We start from the raw sequence: 19,179 nt of genomic DNA, 5'->3' as shown, positions 1-19,179 counted from the left end.
AGTAAAGTTTGTTGATAAAAATATAAATTTATAGAGTGGGGGAAGGGTTACAAAAGTTCAGTTTTCCAGGAGCCAGTTTACAAGTCTCAGCAAACTGTACAAACCTGCATTTGCAGGGGTCTCCCACTTTCTACAACCTGCACCTCCCTTCTGGCAGCAAGGACTGTTGTCCTGACTTGGTCAGCAACAACGCCAGTTGCAGACTCGGCTGCTCTCAGAGGTGCCAGCAGCTGTTCACTTCCCCAGGTCCACCTCTCGGCACCTTTCTTGTCCAGACTCTTGACCATCCTGGCTGGTAGGCAGTGGGCAGTGGACCCACTGCAGCCTGGACGCCCCCTGCACAGTATCTACTCCGGGCACAGGCCGGTGCATGGCAGGGGCTCCTGGGCTCAGCTGATTTCTGAGCCTACGCTTGTTTTTCTTCAGCTGCCTGCACCTTGGGTCAACCTCTCTCCTGAGCAGACTATGAGGGTTCTTTTTTTTTGGGGGGGGGGGAGGGAGACTGGCAGGGGCCAAAAAAAAAGCAGATTTTGAGGCACAGCTGACAAATAGGAAATAGACTTCTCTCATTTTTTGGGCCACATCCTGCAACATTCAAGGGTTACTCCTGGCAGTGCTTGGGGAACCATATACAATGCTGAGGATCAAACCTTTGTAGGCTGCATGCAGGGCAAGCACCCTCCCTGCCTGTACTATCCTTCCAGCCCCAGGATGGCTATAGTTCGTTCTGAGTTGGTGAATATCACTAGGAAAGGCTGCCTTGGATAGTGGAGCGGTGAAGCAGAATTCCTAGCCTCTGCCAAAACCCTTTAGTCTCCCCAAGGCTCAACAGGCTCAGCCTCCTAGATGGAGAACCACTGTGAACTTACACAGGTGCAGTACATAACCTTAGCTTCCTTCTCTCAGCACCAGCCTGCAATTCCCATGGGGCTGGTTTCTGAGGCCATTCCAGGAAACCTTGCCATCCTCATTGCCTGCCTCCTAGTCCCAGGACTAGAAGCAGGACCCTGCCGGGCCCTGTGACTTTCCCAACTCAGTGTTGCACTAGATCCAGTCACTAGTGGCCTGTGATTGACAATACTCTATGGGACATGTGCGCACACACTACTCTATGGTATGCACTGTGATTTAAGTTTAAGGTCACCACAAAATTAGCATCACCTTTGGGGAGGAGCAATGGGACTGAACATCTTGTTTTCCCTTTGCCAGTTCCTTTCACCAGGGAAAATCCACTGCTGAAAGCAACATGAGCAGCTGTCTGGAGGTGAAGTTTGGAAGAAGATCAGGAGGGGCCAGAGCAATAGCACAATAGGTAGGGAGTTTGCCTTGCACGCGGACCCTGGTTCCATCCCTAGCATCCTGTATGGTCCCCTAAACCTGCCAGGAGAGTTTTCTGAGCACAAAGCCAGGAGTAACCCCTGAGCACTGTTGGGTGTAGCTCATTAAAAAAAAAGAGAGAGAGAGAGAAACATGGTGTGTGTATGTGTGTGAGAGAGATACAGACAGACAGACACGGGCAGAGACAGAACATCCATGTGGAGTGAAGTTGTATATTGACCTTGATGAGAGCTTTTCTGAGCTGAGGGCACGGGAGAACACCCCATGGAACAGAACAGCTTCCTGCTCTGCCACCCTGTTGCAGGAACCATAAGGAAGGGCAACTGAGCCAGCATCAGCCTGAGGAGAGGTGGGGTCGGCCTCATTCTTCCCTCCTCTTTCCTTGCAGTTGCTGTACGGTGAAGCTAAAATTGCATAGGTTTGCATAGTGCTCCCACACCTGGCTTCAGTGCTCGCCCAAATTTTCCTTGCAGAGCTTAGCAGAGGTTTCTGTGATGCTCATGCAGATACTCCTCTATGGCTAGACAGCTTGCACATCTTTAATACATCTCTGCCCATGTGCTGGAGTTTACACATGTCATGGCAGAGCTGGGGCTTGCAGATAGCAGAGTCACTGGGACCAGCTCTATGCATATGGGCAGCACTAGGGACCAGACTCAGGGTCTAACTCTTACAAGACATGCTTGTAGTTATAGAACTATCCCTGAGGTCCCTTCATATGTGTTCTTTTGGGTCCTTGCCTCCTGGGAAGAAGAGGGGAGGGAGTAGAAGGGGAACCTCTGTTTACGATAAACTCCCTCAGTCCAGAGAACATTTGGATTTGTTGAAGGAAAACATGGAGACATGAAGTAGGGGAAATGAGCAGCCACTTGATCAGGGGAAAGTAACCAGAATTCAAGATGGGACTAGACATCCCACCCCCAGGCCCCTGGAAAAGGGATATGGAAGGTGGAGGTAGGTGAGGGATAAGCAAATATTCGCTAGTTCCTCTCTGGCTACAGCAGCTTACATAATCCCCCCCAAACCCTCTGAGAGCCTCAGTTTTTCCTTATTTATAGTTTTCTCTTATCTATAAGAGATAAGCATAATAAAGCTGACCTCCAAGGGCTATCATGAATTTGACAGAAGTTGCCACGTGTGGCTATGTTCAGAAAAGCAAAAGTCCTTCTTTCTCCCTACAATTTTCTTTCTTTCTTTTTGGGGCCTCACCCAGTGGTACTTAGGGATCACTTATGGTGGGACAAAAGGATGTCAGGGATCCAAACTCAGGCCAGCTACATGCCAGGTAAGTACCCTGCCCTCTGTACCCTTATGCTCTCCCTACAGTTTTCAATAAGCTTATGGGCCTCTTATGATGTAGCCAGGAGGTTTAGGGACTGCAGCTACAGCTGGCCACCAGTTCCACCTGGAGGAGCCTCAGCACTAAGCGTGAACATGCACAGGCCTTTCTGTCTCCTTCTCTGCAGGAAGTGCCTGCACACCCCACCTGGAAAGGAGGCAGCTGCCATGCCCACCCCCAAGGTTTCACTCACCTTCAATCTCCAGGTCTGTTTCCATATTCTCCTGGACTGGCTTGTCTTTATCCACCACTGTGGCTTCGGCCTCACAGTAGAGAGTCTCATCGCTGCTTAGTTGCTTCGGTGAGGCTTCAGTCTCCTCTGCAAGCAAGGTGTCATCTTTTAATTTTCTTTTTGTTTTTGAGCCATACTCAATGGTGCTCAAAGGTTCCTCCTGACTCTGCCTTCAGGGATCACTCCCAGTGGTGCTTTGGGGACCATTTGGGATGCTGGAGATTGAACCTGAGTTGGCTGTGTGCAGGGCAAGCACCCTCCCTGCTTACTGTCTCTCTAGCCACCTCTTTTTTTTGGTTTTGGGGTCACACCCGGCAGCGCCTGGCTCTATGCTCAGAAATCGCTCCTGGCAGGCTTAGGGGACCATATGGGATGCCGGATTTGAACCACTGTCCTTCTGCATGCAAAGCAAACATCTTACCTTCATGTTATCTCTCCAGCCCCTGCCACCCTCTTTTTGATGACTGAATCCTTCTGGTTTCTCCCAGAGGGTTCACCCCTGGCTATCTACACTTCACTCTTTTCTCCTGCGCCCCAGATCCTGGTTACAGCCTCTGTTCCTCTCACCTCACATTGCTCAAGGTGCCACAGATCTGCCACTGTGTCTAGCTGTGTGTGTGTGTGTGTGTGTGTGTGTGTGTGCATGAGTGCATGGTTGGGTATGGATGGGTGCTCTGTTCTCCAAGCTCTCTTTCCTATTGAATATGCCAATAGATGGAACCTAGTGCTATTTCCTCCACTTCTGTCCCTTTCAGCTTAGAGCCTGTCTCAGCGAATAGACTTGAGTAGAAAGTAGTCTTGCTTTCTACTTTTTCTTATTGGCTTGCTAATGTTCTGAAGACATGGTGTGTGCTGATACCCTGGCTTCCTCATCAACTGGGATAAATGATGCTTGGTGGGGAGGGGGTAGCTTGAGCAGGGTAGATGACATGGATCTATTAAACAGTAGGAACAGTCCCCCAGGCACTGGGAGGGTATCCTCAATACTGAGAATTGACCCTATCTTCTTTTCTTCCCAATCTAATATTGATATGTATGAAAAGTAAGGGTCTGATAAATTATCCATGGTTTGACTTTTTCCCCCTGTTTTTTGAGCCACAGATGGCAGAACTCAGGCTTAATCCTAGCTCTGAACTTAGGGATCGCTCCTGGTGGGGCTAGGAGGACTATATGGGGTGCTGGGGATCAAACCCCAGCTGAACACATGCAAGACAAGCATTTTACCTATTGCACTATCTCTTCAGCCTCACAAAAATTTCCCTTGACTCAGAACTAATGGCTATAAATAAATATACATGTTTTTAAATTCCTTTCTATCAGATCTATGCACATACTAGATATACCCCTGGGTCCAGTCCTGAACTGATCTGGGTCCAATCCTAAGCTCCTGAGAGCATCATCCAAAGGTCCAAAGCTAGTATATCCACATCATCAGGACTTCCTAGTTTGGGAAGCCATGGTGCACCATTAGGTTAGAAAGGGCCAAATTGCTCTTTTTGTGGCCTGAGCATCTGTGGTAGGAGTTCCAGATTTTTACCTCCGAGCTCTTAAGATAGTAGAGTTCCCAATGAGTCCTGCTCTGCTTCTTAGTTCTACTCCTTTATTTCCCAATCTAGAAGATAAGGTCTGTGTGAGCAGGAGTGTAAGTAGCACTGGACAGACAGGTAGAGGATCCAGCACCTGAGCCACCAAGCTTAGCCTGACCAAAGCATAAAGACTTTATGCAAACAATTTTAGAATTCGACTCAACCAGTAGAGCGCTGGTCAATACTGAGTTGACTTCCCATAACCAAACCAAACCTGATTTGTAGTGTTAGCCAATTTACAGGGTGTAAGTATTCTCAATATGGCAGGTTTCAAACCATCAATGTGACATCATCTGGCCCACAAAATGGAAATAAAAAACATGTAAAGCTGGTATAGGTCAGTTCCACAGCAGCATTGCACCCAACAGCCTCCACTTTGGCCAGTTCTGAGTTCAAGTCAATCTAACACAGCAACCCACTTCTAGAGGGTCTCAGGTTAGGAGGGAAGGGGGCATTGGAGTGATGTATCTACTGTTGTCATATTGAGACAGAGGGCCTAGTGGTGAGAAATAGGATGCCTTTTCACCTTTTGTATCATAATCAAGAGAATCCTCACTGTCCATGGTGTCAGGGCCCTGCTGCCAGCTTCTTGACAACTTTCTGCTGTTTTCTTAAGAAGCACAGTTGCTCATTCACTCTGTCTTATGCTTAGTGCACCCTGCCTCACATAGACAAATCCCAGAGGGGCCTGTTGCTATTTTTATATTCCAGCAAGCTCTGGAGGGAGCAGGCTTTGGTGAGAATGAGGCAAGCATGAGTTTGATCCCAATTCTGCCTGGGAGAGGTAGCTATTTCCTGGGATCATTGAGAAAAGTGACACAGGTCTCTTCTTGGGAGCCCTGTCAAAAGGAGGCCCACCAGCCGTGACTTTGTGACTTAGGATTCACTTTTATGTCATCTTCAACATTCCATGACCTCATGCAGTCATTGTGTTCCACCTGGGGGGACCTGGCAACAGGCCTCCCACCCTCTTAGTGACTCTAGCAGTCATCTTTTTTCCTATGTTTATTGAGGCCAAGCCCAGGCTTGGCTTCGAGTGCTCAGGTATTGTGGGGGGCCTTTATAGGGGTATTTTATTTCCCTCGGAGGCAGGACCACACCCAAGCCCTTTAATCAGGTGATTGTAAAGAACCACCACCATGTTCTCTCAAGGAGGTTGTAGTTCTGGTACAAAATATTTCAGTGATGGGTGAACTCAGTTTTTTTCTACCCAGTTATTATTCCTTTTTTTAATTCTTTTTTTTTTTAAAAAAATACCCTCAACCTTGGAGCAGAAGATCAAAAGCAAAGCATGACATATGTTCTAACACTATGATTTTTTGCAGCCAAAACATTGTTTATTTCAAGTTACTGGGCTGCCTAACTTGAAACCACTCAACCATCATTCACATGATGGGCTATTTTCACATGTCTTAAAGTTGAAGTTCACTTGCAGTTTACTGTCAAGACAATCTGGAGGTGTATTTATTCCTCCTTGATAAGATTTCAGCACATCAACGGTCAGGTCAGTGTCTGGAGGGCTTTGGGACATGAACATTCTTCTTTGGCACTCAGAATAATGATGAAGATCTAGGATTGTGCATAGGGAGAACATAGATAGAACCCTAATGCAAAGGGAATATGTATACATAAAATGTTGCTCATTTCTCTTAACACTCATTTTGACAAATATTAGTCAGTATCTACAATGTACACATAAGACACTATGCACAAGATGAGAAAGAGGATGTAGCCATGACTAACACATGATTAAGGCATCCCCTTTAAAGGGACAGTCAAAGGATTCAATCTCTGTCATCCTATATAGTCCTGGTGTGATTTTTTGAGTGCAGAGCCAAGAGTAACACCTGAGAACCACTGGGTGTGGACAAAAACAACAACAACAAAAACCCACCCAAAACCAAAACATACTCAAGAAAACAACCCTGGGAATTGAAAGGCAGTAAAGTGATATGCATTGATACCCCTTTAATAACAGTATTGCAAATTACAGTGCCTAAAAGGAATAAAGAGAAAGGAGAGAGAGAGAGAGAGAGAGAGAGAGAGAGAGAGAGAAGAGGAGAGAGAAGAGGAGAGAGGAGAGAAGGAGAGAGAGAGAGAGAGGAGAGAGAGAGAGGAGAAGAGGAGAGAAGAGGAGAGAGAGAGAGAGAGAGAGAGAGAGAGAGAGAGAGAGAGAGGTGTTTTCCATAGGCTGGGGTGGACATAAGGATGGGAGCGTAACTTGGGGGAATTGGTGGTGAGAAATGAACAATGGTGAAGAGATTGGTATTGAACAGTGTATGACTGAAACTCACCTATCAACATTTTTTAACTGCATTTATGGTGATTAAAAAAAGACCCCTTTCAAGAAATGTATAGGATAAACTGGGTGTTGACCTGATCAATCCTAAATTATGGGGATCCTGAATAGAACTCCTAGCATCTACACAAATTGAGTCACCCTAAGTCAGCATTATGTCATCATTCTAATAGTCAAATCTCATATGGGTTCTCAAAATAAATACCAAGTAAATCAGGGGGAGTTATCATCTCTTTGGATTATACTGAAATAGTTCTGAATCTTGAAGACCTTTCAGATATCTGGTCAACCCTATTTGCTGCAGAGGCCAAGAAAATGTCCTTAAGGATCTTAATGAGGACCAGAGAGTAATACGTAAGTTCCTGGTATACAGTCTGGGTGTTCCCTCTAAATAGTACCCTATGGTCTCTGGAATAAAGATGCAGAGGAAGATTCTCCAAATTATGACTGGGCAAAGATTACCTGGGTAAAAGGGCAGTATTAGAAATTGATCAGGGGGCCTGGAGAGATAGTACAGCGGCGTTTGCCTTGCAAGCAGCCGATTCAGGACCAAAGGTGGTTGGTTTGAATTCCCGTGTCCCATATGATCCCCCGTGCCTGCCAGAAACCCCTGAACACCGCTGGGTGTGGTCCAAAAACCAAAAAAAAAAAAAAAAATTGACCAGGGTTGGGGCCGGAGCGATAGTACAGCAGTAAGGTGTTTGCCAATACAGGACAGACCACAGTTCGAACCCTGACATCCCATATGGTCTCCCGAGCCTGCCAGGAGTAACTTCTGAGTGCAGATCCAGGTGCAAACCCTGAATGCCCCCAGGTGTGACCCAAAAGCCAAAAAACAAACAAACAAACAAACAACAGAAACAAAAACCAGGATTGTGAGAAAGATTCTCTGGTTGCTTAAGGGAGAGCTAGAGAATTCTTCAAATGTGGAGCATTTATGGGTTCTGGAATAGGCATTTCCCAGAAAAATAAGTGAAGAAAGGCAACAGACTTTAAGGTAAGTTTAGAGGAAGTAAAGGTTCACAGAGTCTAAGAACAGGGAAAACCACAAAGGTCCAAAAGTTTCAGTAATACATTCAAACTTATCTAAAAGATAATTGGGAGCCACGCAAGATTTTTGTTTGTTTTGGGTCCATACCTACAGATGCTCGGGTTATACCTATCTCTGTACTCAGAAATCACATTCTCGGTGGTGCTCTAAGATGCTGAGGATAGAACCTGGATTTTACCTGCTGCACTACATCACCAGCTCCACACTGGATATATATTGGTTTTTGGGTCACACCTGGTGGCACTCGGGTTACTCCTGGCTCTGTGCTCTGAAATTGCTCCTGGCAGGCTTGGGGAACCATATGGGATGCCGGGGATGGAGCCTGGGTCCTTCCTGGGTTGGCCGCATGCAAGTAAACACCCTACCACGGTGCTATCTCTTCGGTCCTCAACACACTGGATATTTTTGAACAATAACATGCTAGAATCAGACTTTTTAAAATAATGTTAGATAACACCATTGTTTATTATTATTATTATTATTATTATTATTATTATTATTATTATTTGGAATGCTGGTCTGGCCACATACAGCTGTATTCAATGGTGCTATATTCATGTAGTACTAGGGGTTGAACCAGGGTTGGCCTGTACAAGACAAGGCCATGGCCTACTATAGTTTTAAAAATAAGAGTCATGGGGTTAGAGTGATAGCATGAAGGTAAGGCATTTTTACCTTGCATGCAGAAGGACAGTGGTTCGAATCCCGGCATCCCATTTGGTCCCCCAAGCCTGCCAGGAGTGATTTCTGAGCCTAGAGCCAGGAGTAACCCCTGAGTGCTGCTGGGCATGACCCCAAACCAAAATAAATAAATAAATAAATAAGAGTCAATTTGGGGCCCGAGAGATAGTAGAGTGGTAGGGTATTTGCCTTGCGTGCAGCCGATCCAGGATAGACAGTGGTTCGAATCCCAGCTTCCCATATGGTCCCCTGTGCCTGCCAGGAGCGATTTCTGAGCACTGTGCACTGCTGGGTGTGACCCCCCAAAACAAACAAACAAACAAAGAAACAAAAAAAAAAGGAGTCAATTAGGGAGAAGTAAAATTGTTCAAGACATCATTAAAGTTTGTTTTAAAAAGATGTTTTATATATCTATTTATATATAAAATATAAGTAGATTTATATGTCTATCACTTTAACTTTGAGCTGTCAAGAATCAAATTCCATATGTCACACATATAGTGCCAGAGATCAAACCCAAGTAAATCATGAGCAAGGCAAGCACATGTCTCTGACCCCTATCTCTCTGACCCATGCCCTAAATATTTTTATTTGAAAACTTTATCACTTAAGGCTATCTTTTTTGTTTTGTTCTATTTGAGGACCACATCCAGCAAGGTTTGAGGGCTTATTCCTGCTCTGTGCTCAGAGATCACTCCTGGATATGTTCTGAGAACTATATGGACTACCAGGGATAGAATTGGTGTCAGTCACATGTAAAGCAAGTTTCTTATAACTGTATTATCAATCTGCCCTGTATTTTTATTTATTTATTTATTTATTGGTTTGGGGGCAATAAATAATAAATATTTATTTATTGGTTTTTGGCACACCCAGAAATACTCAGGGGTTACTCTTGGCTCTGTGCTCAGAAGTCACTCCTGGCAGGCTCAAGGGACCATATGGGATGCTGGGATTCAGACTGGGGTTTGTCCTGTGTTGGCCAAGTGCAAGGCAAACGCCTTACTGCTGTGCTATCACTTTGGACCCCACTAGTCAGGTATTTTGAAAAATGTCTAATTTACAATCTGTCTTATAGTCTGTCCTGATTTTGAAGAGAAGGGCAGAGTTGAAGCATTAGTCTCTGGTGCATAAAGCTGATCATTGTTATATAGGTGGCTTTTGCCAGATTTCTCTGGTCAAGCCACAATTTCCTTCTTCATGATTAGCTTATATTTACATAAGAGGTTTTAAGAATTATGCAAACATCCTGTTTCTGCTTAAATGTTTTTGGACACTTTGTTTTTCAATTTGTTTGAAAGTTTTTAAATTTAAGTTTCTATTTAAAATCTGTTAAAATTTAAAAGCTTTTTATTTAAAGTTTTTATTTATTTTAAAACCTTTTGTTTGTTTGTTTGGCCACTATTTCTGCACTCAGAAATAGTCCTGGCAGACTCTGGGGACCATATGGAATGCCAGGGATCGAACTTGGGTCCTTCCCTGGTCGTCTATGTGCAAGGCCTTACCTCTATGATGTTGCTATGCTATTGCTCCGACCCCTTTAAAACTTTTTTTATTTAAAAACTTTTAAGTGTATCTATTTAAAAACCTGAAAACCTACAGTGTTCAGGGCTTACTACTGGCTCTGTGCTCAAGGGTCATTCCTGGCGGTGCTTAGGGGACTATATATGGCTTTGGGTATTGAACAGAGGTTGGCTGCATACACAGTAAATAAATTAACCCCAATATTTTCTCTCTGGCCCACTAACTTTAACATCTATTGAGGTTTTTCTAAAACACAGTTGTGATTATTCATTTAGGTATTACTTCTGGTTACTCAAATGCTACATTGGTAAAGCTGAGCCGTTGCTAGTTAAGGCAAAACCAAAAATAACCTCTTGAAGGAAAATGTTAGCTACTATATATATTTTTTATTATTTATTTATTTGTTTGTTTGTTTGTTTGTTTTTGGGCCACATCTGGCAGTGCTCAGGGGTGACTCCTGGCTGTCTGCTCAGAAATAGCTCCTGGCAGGCACAGGGGACCATATGGGACACCGGCATTCAAACCAACCACCTTTTGTCCTGGTTCGGCTGCTTGCAAGGCAAACGCCACTGTGCTATCTCTCCAGGCCCCTTTTTTCTCTTTCTTTCTTTCTTTCTTTCCTTTCTTTTCCTTTCTTTCCTTTCTTTTCTTTCTTTCTCTCTTTCTTTCTTTTCTTTCTTTCTTTCTTTCTTTCTTTCTTTCTTTCTCTTTCTTTCTTTCTTTCTTTCTTTTCTTTCTTTCTTTTTCTTTCTTTCTCTCTCTCTTCTTTCTTTCTTTTTCTTTCTTTCTTTCTTTTTCTTTCTTTCTATCTTTCTTCTTTCTTTCTTCCTTTCTTTTTCTTTCTTTCCTTCCTTCCTTCCTTCCTTCCTTCCTTCCTTCCTTCCTTCCTTCCTTCCTTCCTTCTTCCTTCCTTCCTTCCTTCCTTCCTTCCTTCCTTCATTTCTTTCTTTCTTTCTTTCTTTCTTTCTTTCTTTCTTTTCTTTCTTTCTTTCTTTCTTTCTTTCTTTCTTCTTTCTTTCTCTCTCTCTCCCTTCCTCTCCCTCCTTCCCTCCTTCCCTCCCTCCCTCCTCTTCCCTTCCTTCCTTCCTTCCTTCCTTCCTTCCTTCCTTCCTTCCTTCCTTCCTTCCTTCCTTCCTTCCTTCCTTCCTTCCTTCCTTCCTTCCTTCCTTCCTTGCTTTTTTAGGATTTTGGGGCACACCCGGCGTTGCTCAGGGGTTACTCCTGGCTGTCTGCTCAGAAATAGCTCCTGGCAGGCACGGGGGACCATATGGGACACCGGAATTCGAACCAACCACCTTTGGTCCTGGATCGGCTGCTTGCAAGGCAAACACCACTGTGCTATCTCTCTGGGCCCTGTTAGCTACTATATTTGATGGCCATTAAATTATTACTGAAGGTCCAAATTCTCCAAGAAAAAGAATTATGAGAAGAATTAAGTGGGCAGAAAGCATATAAAAAAAGAAAGATTTAGGAAGAACCACCAGAGAGACAATTATTTTTTTTATTATCATTATTTTTGACTCATATTTTTCTGCCATACCTGGAATGTTCAGGGATTACTCCTGGTTCTGCACTCAAGAATTATTCCTGACAGTGTTCAGGAGAAGACTATATAGGATTTTGGGAATATACACTGTGATGACATATGAAAGTTTGTATATGTGTGTGGGTTTGGGGGGTGAAGTGCAGTGTGAGAGTCAATAGGTGGTGACAATGAGCCTCTAGGATTTGGGGTGTGGTTTGCTCTATCACATGAGGTGGGAGAGTTGAGGTAGGAAAAACTGAGTGCAGGGTCAAGACTTTCATGAAAAGGTGCTTAGGAAGTCAAAAAAAGATAAGGGGTAGACGCTGATAAGAGCATGATAAATCTAACACATGAGTGTGTGAATCAGTGACCAAATGAAAAACTCAATCCAAACCACGGGCCACAGACTGACACTATTTAGTCATGAATTCTGACATGCCACAGAAAACTTAAACTTGGAAGAACCACATTACTAGGAGTGTAGACAACTCAGATAATGATAAAGTTGAAGATAGACAACTCTTTCAGCCTATCCCAATTCAGAGGTTGTGTTCTCCAGATCCACACATGTTCAATACAATAGCCCCTCGTAGCTCTTGAGCCTTGAAAAGTGGAAAGTTTGAATTGAGATGTGAGTTCCACATAAAACACACGCAGGAGTTCAAAGATATGCTTACAGATTTCATTCTAAGCATTGGTGACATGTTAAAATATAAAAATTCTTGTTTCTGTGGGGCCAATATATTATTAAATTTAACCTGATTTGGGCCCGGAGAGATAGCACAGTGGCGTTTGCCTTGCAAACAGCCGATCCAGGACCAAAGGTGGTTGGTTCGAATCCCGGTGTCCCATATGGTCCCCCGGGCCTGCCAGGAGCTATTTCTGAGCAGACAGCCAGGAGTAACCCCTGAGCACCGCCGGGTGTGGCCCAAAAACCAAAAAAAAAAAAAAAAAAAAAAAAATTAACCTGATTTAAAAATGCTTTTATGGGTGACTACTAGAAAAGAATTAGATTGCATAAGTAGCTCATAATTTATTTCCTTTGGGCAGCACTGTTCTAGGCTTTGGTCAGTAGTTGCTGCAGTCCTACAGGAAATATGATGATGGCCTGATATGTTCAGCCGATACACTGAAAAAAGACACTGTCAAACTTCTATACATATCTGTTGATATAAATAAAATCTGAATCCTCAAGAGGATTCACACAAGAAATTTTCCTTAAGAGAGAATTTTATGGGTCCGGGCGGTGGCGCTAAAGGTAAGGTGCCTGCCTTGCCTGCGCTAGCCTTGGATGGACCGCGGTTCGATCCCCCGGCATCCCATATGGTCCCCCAAGCCAGGAGCAACTTCTGAGCACATAGCCAGGAGTAACCCCTGTGCATTACCGGGTGTGGCCCAAAAAAACCAAAAAAAAAAAAAAAAAAAAAAAAAAAAAGAAACGGGGCCGGGCGGTGGCGCTGGAGGTAAGGTGCCTGCCTTACCTGCGCTAGCCTAGGAGACGGACCGCGGTTCGATCCCCTGGCGTCCCATATGGTCCCCCAAGCCAGGAGCGACTTCTGAGCGCATAGCCAGGAGTAACCCCTGAGCGTTACCGGGTGTGGCCCAAAAACCAAAAAAAAAAAAAAGAGAGAATTTTATGGACCTGAGAGATAGTAAAGCTGGTAAGATGCTTATCTTGCACATGGCCAACCTGGGTTCGGTTCCTTCCATCCCATATGGTCCCTGTGCCCACCAGGAATGATTTCTAAGCACAAAGCCAGGAGCAACCTCTGATGTCACTGGACGTGGGTCCCCAAAAAGAGCATTTTGAACTTCTCACAGCATTGTGAAACCTTATGCTTGCCCCCAGTGGTAGATATTTGGTTGTTTATCATTGCCTTCACTTGCTATCACAGTTGGAATGAATTAAGAGACTCATCTAGTCTCTCTTTTTGGAATGGTACCTTTTTTTCCCCTTTTTAAATAATATCTTTATTTAAGCACCATAATTACAAACATTATTGTAGTTGGGTTTCAGTCATAAAACTTTTTGGAATAGTTCTGACAGGCTTCAAATTATACTTGAAAATTTCCTTTGGGGAAGCCTGAGGTTGTATACAGTATACATCTTCTGGTCAAACTGCAGCTATGACTTGTTTAGCACACATTAATACTTTGGGAAGACCCTTATAGCTGGGGATAGTGGAAGGAGACCCTCCATTTGGAACAGCCCAGAGTTTGTTTTTGGTCTAAAAATATAAACAGTGAAGCTTGAGTAAGGCACTATGAAGACAAGATGAGGTTATCTGATGGATTCTGTGGTTAAAAAAACAAAAAACAAAAACAGGGGGCCCGGAGAGATAGCACAGCGGTATTTGCCTTGCAAGCAGCTGATTCAGGACCAAAGGTGGTTGGTTCAAATCCCGGTTTCCCATATGGTCCCATATGGCCCCCCGTGCCTGCCAGGAGCTATTTCTGAGAAGACAGCCAGGAGTAACCCCTGAGCATCGCCGGGTGTGGCCCTAAAACCAAAACCAAACAAACAAACAGCCAGGAATTCAGATGAGCCTCGTATAGCTCAGTATTTTCCAACATGGCTGATCATGGATCAGCAAAGGCAACCTAGCAACCTGAGTTCTTTTGCCTCAGGAAAAGTCTCTGAAAGAATATGACATTAGATGGCTCCCACATCAGAATAACCTGAGTGCTTAAGTGTCCCATTCCACACTGTTAAATCAGAACTCTGGAAATGAAGCGCAGGAATAAATTTTTTGTTGTTGTTGTTGTTTTTTTTTTTTTTTTTGGGTCACACCTGGTGGTGCTCAGGAGTTACTCCTGGCTCTCTGCTCAGAAGTCGCTCCTCGCAGGCTCCATATGGGATGCCGGGATTTGAACTGGGGTCTGTCCCTTGTTGGCTGCATGCAAGGCAAATGCCTTACTGCTGTGCAATAGCTCTGGCCCCTAGGAATAAGTCTTTATAAGACATTTCCCAAGTGGTAATGGAGTCATCATCTCAAAAAAATTGATAAACATAGTTTCTAGATAAGTTAAATTTAGGTTTTGACTTGGAAATGGACTTCTGGAAAACTCCTGGGACAAAATGGAATGATGGTATAGGAAGGTCAAAGGAGTGAGCCTGGCTTGTGTGTGTGTGTGTGGCTCCATAGGTGGAACTAATGTTTGGGTGCTGGTCTCTTAGAAGACCCCAAACTTTCACCTTACCCCTGGGGCCTGTGCTGGATCTTAGGCCCACAGTGCCTCCAGAGCTAGCTTCAATAACAGAAAATTCTCCATACTGACTCTCTCCTTTTCCTCCATGCAGGTTTTCAGGGTTATGATGTACCCCGCTGGCCCTGGATCTGGTGATTCCCCAGAGGGCTTCCAGGAACAACAGAAGCTCCAGCCCCAAATTGGAAATTGCACAGCTCAGGCACTGGGTACTGTACTGACATTGGGACTCCTGTCGTTCTTCTTTCTTCTTTTGATTTGGGTTGGGGCCAGTTTGAGGGTGGAGGGTGTGGGTGGACTTCAGGGAGACAGAAAAGATGCAAAACTAATTCTAACCTCTGGAGCCTTTCTCTACCCACTTCCAACGAGAACCTCACCCCCTTTTCCAAATTCTGAGAAAAGTTGCTCCTTTGGAACATGATGGAGAAGGGGGTAAAATTTTATGTGCTGAAACAAAATGTGGATTCAACTTGGGACCTAGAAATGGAGTGGGGGAAACAATTAAGAGATTGAGGTGGGGGAATGAGATAAAAGAGGGGTGTGCCTGCTGTCTTTTCTCAGGTCTGAGATGAGAACAGTGAGTGCGGAAGGCCTTAGAGAAAAATCCAGTGTCTCATATGGCAGACGAGGAAATGGAGGAGCCAAGTGGTGGACGCAGGGAATAGGGCGTCCAGTGAAGTAGCAGAGGTGGGAATGTAACTGGAGCCATTAAATGGATGCCTCAGGGAGGAACTAAATTTCATTTCATTTTATTTATTTATTTTGGTTTTTGGGACGCTCAAGGGGTTACTCTTGGCTATGCCACTCAGAAATGGCTCCTGTCTTAGGGGGGGACCATATAGGACACCAGCAGGAATCGAACCCAAGTCTGCCCGGGTGCTGCGCCATCGCTCCGGCCCCAGGCTGAGCTAAATTAATTCAAACTGGGTGCTGAGATCTTTGGCGGGAAACTAGGCCCGTTGCTTAAGGAACCGGCTTCTCCCTTGCCCTCCCAAGACACCTACCGGGTTAACCCGGAAGTGTCGATAAAGTTGTTGAAGCGCCCCGTGAGGCCACGTGACGTATCTGGGAAGGGGCATGCCCCGGCCCAAGTGAGATGGCTGGGGGGGCGTGTCCGGGGCCATGTGAGGCGGCCGGGGGGGCGTGTCCTGAGTCACGTGAGGTGTCCGGGGCGTATTCGGGGGCGTGCCCGAGGCCAAGTAAGGCGGTCGAGGGGCGTGTCCGAACCACGTGAGGCACTAGGGGCGTGGCTAGCCATATATGGGCGGAGCGGCGGGCGACCAGCCAGCCTAGCGGGTGCCGCGGTGGTGAGGCGAGGCGGTCTGAGGCGGGCGCGGGCGGGCGGCCGGCCATGATCGCGTCGTGCCTGTGTTACCTGCTGCTGCCGGCCGCGCGCCTCTTCCGCGCCCTCTCAGGTACCGGCCCCGCGTCCTGACGGGCGGGTGCCAGGCTCTGGCGAGGCCTAGGCGGGGCCCCCCTCGGGGCCTGGGGCGGCCGCCCAGCCCAGGGCCTCACGCCCATCGGCCGGCCGCGCTCTGCCCAGGTTCCTGCGGTGGCGGGCGGCCTGCAGCGCCCGTTCGCGCCCCCCACGAGGCCTCGGCCTCGGCCTGGCCCTCGGGGCCACTCTTCCGGCTGTGCGAGGCCTGTTGGCGTCGCCCGCAGTTGCCCGGGCAGGAGGCGGGCCCCTGGGCTGGCGCTGCCCTGTCCTTCCCGGGCTTCGGGGTGCAGAGAGGGCCTGGGGACCCGCTGAGTCACCCACCGGCCTGGACTCCAAGAGTGCTGAGGTGAATGCCCGGAGGAGGGAGAGCTGCCGGCCAGGGCTCAGCGCCTCAGAGTCTCCGAGTCTCAGCACCCCAGTGTCAGAGTCTCGGGGTCTCAGCACCCCAGAGTCTTGGGATCTCAGCAGCCCAGAGTCTCAGAGTCTCGGGGTCTCAGTACCTCAGAGTCTCAGGGTCTCAGCACCCCAGAGTCTCAGAGTCTCGGGGTCTCAGTACCTCAGAGTCTCAGGGTCTCAGCACCCCAGAGTCTCAGAGTTTCGGGGTCTCAGCACCTGAGTCTCGGGGTCTCAGCACCCCAGTCTCTCAGCGCCTCAGGGTCTCAGCACCCCAGAGTCTCAGCGTCTCAGGGTCTCAGCACTTCAGGTCTCAGTCTCAGCACCCCAGACTCTCAAAGTCTCGGGGTCTCACCACCCCAGACTCTCAGGGTCTCAGGGTCTCAGCACCTCAGAGTCTCAGCATCTTGGGGTCTCAGCACCTCATTGCCTCAGAGTCTGGAGGCTCCCGTGGGGAAAAAAGCGAGCCCCGAACTTGGAGGTGCCCTCCACGGTGAAGCCTTTTCTGAAGTAGAAGGTCTAGTGGCCTGGAGGCTGCCCACTTGCACTTTTCTGTGGGAAGAGTCTGGCCCCTAACCTCGTCCCCATCTGTTCATCTTGCTCCTGGGGCACCCACAGTGGCTTCAGAGCCTGTGGCAACTCTCCGACAGGAAGAGGCAAGGAGCTAGATTAGAGGAGTCGGAGTCTTCTGACTGGGCGAGCATTTTCTGTGCTCCCAACTTCTGCCGGATTGTGTCAGCTAAACCCGCGCATACTCTTATATATAATCTATCATATACAATATATAATACGTATGTTACATATGTTTTATATGTATTATATATGTATATATATATATTTGTATTTTTTGGGTTACATCCAGTGGCACTCAGGGGTTACTCCTGGCTCTGTGCTCAGAAATCGCTCCTGGCCGGCTCGGGGGACCATATGGGATGTCGGGAATCGAACTCGTGTCCCTCTTGGATCAGCTGTGTTACAAGGCAAACACCCTGCCGCTGTGCTATCGCTCCCGCCCACATCTAAGTGTTTTTAAGTTTATTATTTAACTGGCACAACTTTAACGTAAGGCTGCTGCTTCCACTCATGTGCCCAGGTTGGGCAAGGTCCCCTGACCCCCCGGGCTCCTCAGAATAAAGTTGGAGGGCCCACTTAGTGTGGGGAAAAATGAGAAAAGGAAAGCAGAAGCAGATTCCCGGAAGCACCTTCATGGCTGGAGCATCTCCAGTGCTCGGGGTGGGGTTGGCATCTCTTAGTGACATTTATTTATTTATTTATTTTGGTTTTTGGGCCACACCCGGCGGTGCTCAGGGGTTACTCCTGGCTGTCTGCTCAGAAATAGCTCCTGGCAGGCACGGGGGACCCTATGGGACACCGGGATTCGAACCAACCACCTTTGGTCCTGGATTGGCTGTTTGCAAGGCAAAAGCCGCTGTGCTATCTCTCCGGGCCCTCTTAGTTACATTTAGCCCAGTGGTTTCTCCACCCTGCCCCCAGAGATGTAGGGATGTGGGAGGAAGGATTCCTTTCAACTCACCCTGAGGGAAACCCCATCTGTATTAGCTTTGTGTATTTGGCTTACCTGGCAGGTTCCACCCCCCTTTTTTTTAATAAAAGAATTATGCTGAACCACACACCACTACCACCACCACAAACCTAAAAAGAAAATGTAGTAACCTAACACATAAACTGAAGCACCTTTGCCACCAGGTGTGCATAGAAGCTGTGCCAGCCCAGCCCACGGGGTTCAGTTTGCAGGTCTCAACATAGTTGACTTCAGGATGTGCACCAATCCTGTGGGGCTGTCCTGGGCTGCCACTATCCACCAGTAGGTGCCAGCAATGTTCCCATGGTTGTGATAACCAGAGCTTCCCAACAAAACCGGGTGTGTACTGGGGAAAAAATCACTGGTTTAATGGAGCATAAATCTGTCATGACATATTAACAAACGAGTTTGAAGGATATTTTTGGATTTTTTTTTTTTTGGCCATACTTGGCAGTGCTCAGTAATCACTTCTGTTAGGCTTGGGCGACCATATGAAATGTCAGGAATTATATCTGTTGGCCACACGCAAGGCAAACATCCTACCTGGCCTACTATCACTTTGGCTCCAAGTTTGAAGTTTTTGTCACTCTTCCTGAAAACATTTGAGCTCATAAAATGAATCTTTTGAGGATTGAGGGTCAGCATAGTGTTTATCACTTGTCCTATGTGCAAGTGATTTAGTTTTAGTGTTTGGGGTGTGAGGACTTTAATTTTAGGATCCCCCCCCACTTGGTGCCTGTGGGCTGTCATTTGTGGCTGCTCTAGCAGAAAGATGACTGCTTTCTCTTGCTCTCTGTTGGCACCTTCTGATTTGCAGCTTCTGATGTGTTATGGAATAGGAAAGCTGATAATGAGGTAGTGCAGATTTATGAGCAGAATAAACAGCTTTGAAAAAAGGATGAAGGGCCTTTGCTAAGCATGTTGCATAGCTTCTGAGACATCCGTTTTGTCTCCACTAAAGCTTTTTCTTTGGGAATGTCTTTAGACATTTTTTTAAAAATAAAATTAGAAAAACTCTTGGAG

At 46.4% G+C, this 19,179-nt stretch overlaps 3 protein-coding genes across 3 annotated transcripts in view; 2 read left to right on the top strand and 1 right to left on the bottom strand.

Moving 5' to 3' along the window:
* LRRC74A (leucine rich repeat containing 74A) overlaps nucleotides 1-5,058 on the bottom strand; it is a 47,348-nt gene extending 42,290 nt beyond the window's left edge. Inside the window, exons 1-2 of the mRNA XM_049770709.1 lie at nucleotides 5,022-5,058; nucleotides 2,871-2,996 (exon numbers count right to left, since the gene is read on the bottom strand). Of these exons, the coding sequence (XP_049626666.1) occupies nucleotides 2,871-2,996; nucleotides 5,022-5,058 (163 nt within the window). The remainder of the gene's footprint in view (nucleotides 1-2,870; nucleotides 2,997-5,021) is intronic.
* LOC126004088 (peroxiredoxin-1) overlaps nucleotides 1-19,179 on the top strand; it is a 1,184,503-nt gene that overhangs the window by 63,260 nt on the left and 1,102,064 nt on the right. The gene's annotated exons all lie outside the window — the stretch shown is intronic.
* The window catches only part of ANGEL1 (angel homolog 1), a 31,173-nt gene continuing 28,099 nt past the window's right edge, over nucleotides 16,106-19,179 (top strand). Inside the window, exon 1 of the mRNA XM_049770374.1 lies at nucleotides 16,106-16,197. Coding sequence (XP_049626331.1) covers nucleotides 16,134-16,197 — 64 coding nt within the window. The 5' untranslated portion in view covers nucleotides 16,106-16,133. The remainder of the gene's footprint in view (nucleotides 16,198-19,179) is intronic.

The sequence above is a fragment of the Suncus etruscus genome, chromosome 3, assembly GCF_024139225.1.
Source record: "Suncus etruscus isolate mSunEtr1 chromosome 3, mSunEtr1.pri.cur, whole genome shotgun sequence".
NCBI lineage: Eukaryota > Metazoa > Chordata > Mammalia > Eulipotyphla > Soricidae > Suncus > Suncus etruscus.
The sequence above is the reverse complement of the archived record's forward strand: the minus strand, read 5'-3'. Positions and strand labels throughout refer to the sequence as shown.